This window comes from Schistocerca nitens, chromosome 2 (genome assembly GCF_023898315.1).
Source record: "Schistocerca nitens isolate TAMUIC-IGC-003100 chromosome 2, iqSchNite1.1, whole genome shotgun sequence".
NCBI lineage: Eukaryota > Metazoa > Arthropoda > Insecta > Orthoptera > Acrididae > Schistocerca > Schistocerca nitens.
In genome coordinates this window covers 1,154,328,816-1,154,333,914 of record NC_064615.1, presented here as the reverse complement: position 1 = coordinate 1,154,333,914, position 5,099 = coordinate 1,154,328,816, and the positions used below count along the sequence as shown (strand labels likewise).

The 5,099-nt window shown below is 44.6% G+C and overlaps 1 protein-coding gene across 1 annotated transcript; it reads right to left on the bottom strand.

Moving 5' to 3' along the window:
* Positions 1-1,697: 1,697 nt before the first annotated feature.
* Positions 1,698-2,342, bottom strand: LOC126235604 (circumsporozoite protein-like). The gene has a single exon (XM_049944316.1). The coding sequence runs from the start codon at positions 2,340-2,342 to the stop codon at positions 1,698-1,700; it is 645 nt and encodes a 214-aa protein (XP_049800273.1).
* Positions 2,343-5,099: the final 2,757 nt, after the last annotated feature.

The following is a 5,099-nucleotide window of genomic DNA, read 5'->3' as shown; positions in this document are numbered from 1 at the left end:
ATCTTATAGGTATCCATTTGAAGAGTTAAGCATTTTGACTATTGCTTCACAGTATATTTACTCCCTTGGTGCTTCACAGTATATTTACTCTCTCATGAAGTTTGTTGTAAATAGTCCACTGCAGTTCAATAACGTACATTATCACAATAGCAGAAGAAAAAGTGACATTCATTACTCAACAATATGGTTGTTTTCAGCATGAACAGGTGTGCACAATGCTGCAACCAACAATTTTGGATCACCAAATGACATAAAATGTCTGACACTGATGTAAATTTTGAAAACAAACCAAGAAAGCTTCTCCTTGACAAATATTTCTATTTCATAGAACAATTTGTACTATTGCAATGTTCAAAGATGGTAGGTAGGAATTACTAATTGTCATCTGTATATCACAAACAGAATGGTCATCATGAAGCCAGCCATACTTAAAAATTAATTTGTTGTTGTTGTTGTTGTTGTTGTTGTTGTGGTGGTGGTGGTGGTCTTCAGGCCTGAGACTGGTTTGATGCAGCTCTCCATGCTACTTTATCCTGTGCAGGCTGCTTCATCTCCCAACCTACATCCTTCTGAATCTGCTTAGTGTATTGATCTCTTGGTCTCCCTCTACAATTTTTACCCTCCACGCTGCCCTCCAATACTAAATTGGTGATCCGTTGATGCCTCAGAACATGTCCTACCAACCGATCCCTTCTTCTTGTCAAGGTGTGCCACAAACTCTTCTCCCCAATTCTATTCAATTCCTCCTCATTAGTTATGTGATCTATCCATCTAATCTTCAGCATTCTTCTGTAGCACCACATTTTGAAAACTTCTATTCTCTTCTTGTCTAAACTATTTATCATCCATGTTTCATTTCCATACATGGCTACACTCCATACAAATACTTTCAGAAACGACTTCCTTAAATCTATACTCAATGTTAACAAATTTCTCTTCTTCAGAAATGCTTTCCTTGCCATTGCCAGTCTACATTTTATATCCTCTCTACTTTGACCATCATCAGTTATTTTGCTCCCCAAATAGCAAAACTCTTTTACTACTTTAAGTGTCTCATTTCCTAATCTAATTCCCTCAGCATCACCTGACTTAATTCGATTACATTCCATTATCCTCATTTTGCTTTTGTTGATGTTCATCTTATACCCACCTCTCAAGACACTATCCATTCCATTCAACTGCTCTTCCAAGTCCTTTGCTGTCTCTGACAAAATTACAATGTCATCGGCAAACCTCAAAGTTTTTATTGCTTCTCCAAGGATTATAATACCTACGCCGAATTTTTCTTTCATTTCCTTCACTGCTTGCTCAATATACAGATTGAATAACATCGGGGATATGCTACAATCCTGTCTCACTCCCTTCCCAACCACTGCTTCCCTTTCATACCCCTCGACTCTTACGCCATCTGCTTTCTGTACAAATTGTACATGCCTAATGTTGCATCTCCCAACTACCAATAATCCCACAGTCTGCGTTTGCCGGATCTTGCAGACTGGGTGGTTTCCTCTGAAACAGGACAGGCGACAGCATCCAGCTCATCGACAGTGTCAGCCACAGACAGCACCTGGAACCTGTTTGTCAGACGAACTGGGAACGCCTTACGTGTGGCCGCCTGGGAAGTCTTTCGCCACCTTCTTCACCCCGCGGAGACATCCCACTCGACCATCTAACACAGAACACCCAGACAGAGCTGGTTAATTTGCCTGCCACGTGCCGCTTGCTATTGGCTGCAGGCAGCAGAGGCACTGGGCCAAGAACGAGGACAGTTCCTGCCTCGCCGCCCGCCCGCCCTCTCCGGTTCCCGTCTCTCTGCCCGCCCGCCCTCTCCGGTTCCCGTCTCTCTGCCCGCCCGCCCTCTCCGGTTCCCGTCTCTCTGCCCGCCCGCCCGCCCTCTCCGGTTCCCGTCTCTCTGCCCGCCCGCCCGCCCTCTCCGGTTCCCGTCTCTCTGCCCGCCTGCCCTCTCTCTCTGGTTCCCGTCTCTCTGCCCGCCTGCCCTCCCTCTCCGGTTCCTGTCTCTCTGCCCGCCCGCCCTCTCCGGTTCCTGTCTCTCTGCCCGCCCGCCCTCTCCGGTTCCTGTCTCTCTGCCCACCCGCCCTCTCCGGTTCCTGTCTCTCTGCCCACCCGCCCTCTCCGGTTCCTGTCTCTCTGCCCACCTGCCCTCTCCGGTTCCTGCCTCGCTGCCCACCCTTTGCAGAAGTGCAGCCCCACTGGGCACCTGCCCCACCTCCTACAGAAGCCCACCGTGCTGCTAGCCCCGCCCTGCCTGCTGTAGAGTCCCACAAGGTTCCCCCACCCCTCTTGCCCACTAGACATTTATACCCGCCCTCCACAGTCCTCATTTATAGTTGCTGCCTGTTCTCGGTCCAGTCCCTCTGTCGCCTGCAGCCAATAGCGAGCGGCATGTGGCAGGCAAATTAACCGGTTCTGGCTGGGTGTTTTGTGTTTGTTCTCCAGACTGTATTTACTTATGCTGTCACGCTGTGATTTGATAAATAGCTGGTGGCTCACGACTGTTTTTTATTGTGTTCGGAGTTAGAACAGGACACAGTAAGCACTGGAAATTTGGTCTTTCTGTTCCCTGAGGAAAGAGTGTTCTATGTACATTGTGTATGACATTTGTAAAAATTCTTCAGGTAGGTTTTCATTGTAGGAAGTAGTACATATAGCGCCACTTGACAGAAGAAAGTTTTTTATGTACGAAAGAGTGCACACATATTGAGTTGTGTGGGCAGGAGTCTTCATAAGTGACAGTTCTTTCTCAAACGTGCTTAACCCCTACATTAGGCCATTTCTTGCACCATGCAGCTGCCGTTATTGTGGAGTTACCTGCTGCTATTGTGGGGATTTGCAGGAGCTGCTATCCGTTCTGGCCTATGTAATTATTCCTGAGCCTCAAGGTGCTCTTTTGCAGCACATTCTATTTTGACACGTTTTGACATGCTTTTCTCAAATGAAGTGACTTGTGATTTTAATTTGCCAACAGTTTGAAGCTTTTGGCAGCAGTAATGTGTGTTACGAAAATAAACAAATTACTTTTGACTTATTTTGATAGACAGGGGGATGATTTTATCCAAGGAGCTAATGCATACTCAGTTTCCTTGTACAAAATTTATTTAGAAATAATTTTTTATCTGGTACTATTAGAAACAAGGTATTAAAAATAGACCAAAATAACATGCTTTACAATAAACATGTGTTTTTCTTATTTTATTTCCATTGATGTTTTTTCTACTGCAACACATTTGGCAATGTCTCATAGGTGCCTGTTTCTTCTCAATAGAGGGAACATCTTCCAGAAAGCACAGTTTGACAAACCCGTGTCGGAGCTGACACTTGGCAGAGGCAACCCACTTTTCTTTGTTGAGAGGAAGAATGTATAAAATGCTCCAAATTTTTCAATTAAAACTTTCAGTTGAATTTGACTGTCAAACCTCTCGAATTTTTCATTAAGTTTCTCATGCAAGAGATTAAAATTTAGAGCAGCAACAGTCAACATGGTGAAAGTGCGTTATGTAATGTTTTTAAGAGAAGTTTCCTTTCTCTCGAATAATTTGTCATGTACTAGTCAGAAGTCATTGCCACACATTGTGTCACTGTATTTGAGGATAGTTTCTGGCTTCACTTTCACTGTTTTCTTCCTCACAGCTTGTAGTAATTATTCACTGTACATACTAAGTACCATATAGACGTCTTTGTGTTACTGTCCCATTGCCATCCATTTCACTTTTCAAAAAGTCATACCTGTACCCTTCTTGAGTTTTGCCTCCCTCAAAGCAGCTGGTATTTCCATGGTGGTACTCATAACTGTGCCAGTGCCGTCAGTATTTTTAGAGACAAGGAAGTCAAATAACTGGAGACATGAATAAAATCTGTCGGTATGCCCTTTGTCAAAATATCCTTTGAGCAAAAGCAAAACTTACTTTTATATGTAAGAGGATTTTTAATATGTTGTGGCTCAAATACTATGAATCTCCCTGTGTGAACTGTAAGGCAAAATAAAAAGCCACTACTTGCTTCACACAAGCAAAATGTTTGAATATCAAATTGATCATATTTCATTGGTACTACTTTTTTTATAGCGGTGTCCCTTTCCACTATGAAAGTTACTTGTCAGTAGTAAGTTAGTTACGTGTTCAACAAATGATTGGCATGATAAATTGTAATGATGTGGAATGAGTCATTTTACATTAGAGTAACATATTAATACCTGCCTGCCCGATTAAGGGATCTGACATTCCACGCTCCAATCCATAGAACGCCGGTTTTCTTTCCCCTGATAACGACATCCTCTTGAGTAGTCCCCGCCCAGAGAGCTGAATGGGGGACTATTTTACCTCCAGAATATTTTACCCAAGAGGACGCCATCATCATTTAACCATTCAGTAAAGCTGCATGCCCTCTGGAAAAATTACGGCCGTAGTTTCCCCTTGCTTTCAGCCGTTCGCAGTACCAGCACAGCAAGGCCATTTTGGTTAGTGTTACAAGGCCAGATCAGTCAATCATCCAGACTGTTGCCCTTGCAACTACTGAAAAAGCTGCTGCCCTCTTCAGGAACCACATGTTTGTCTGGCCTCTCAACAGATACCGCTCCGTTGTGGTTGCACCTACAGTACGGCTGGCAAGGTCCACGGTTCAGGGGGGGTGGGGGGGGGTGGGGGGGGGGGGACCGATTGCGGACCTATGGTACAGAGCTGAGTGGAGGATCTGAATCAGAGGCTCAGACGGTTCTGCAACCATGTAGGCTGCAGATTCATCGACTTGCGCCAAAGGGTAGTTGGGTTTCTGGTTCCGCTGAATATGTCAGGTGGCCACTATACACAGGAGGTGGTTACACGGGTAGCAGGGTCTGTGTGGTGTGGACTGGGCGGTTTTTTAGGTTCGAGAACTCGGAAAAACACAAGAAGGGCTTCAGTCACAAAGAGTGCAGGCTGAACACAGAAAGAACGTAGATACAGGAACCATCGGTATAACAGTTGTAAATTGTAGCTGTGTTGGGAAAGTACCAGAGCTACAAGCGCTAATAGAAAGCACTGATGCTCAAATCGTTATAGACACTGAAAACTTGCTAAAGCCGGAGATAAGCTAGGCTGAAATTT

Bases quoted from the DNA above. Each gene is read 5' to 3' on its own strand.
- LOC126235604 (XM_049944316.1), bottom strand. From the start codon at position 2,342: ATGAGGACTGTGGAGGGCGGGTATAAATGTCTAGTGGGCAAGAGGGGT.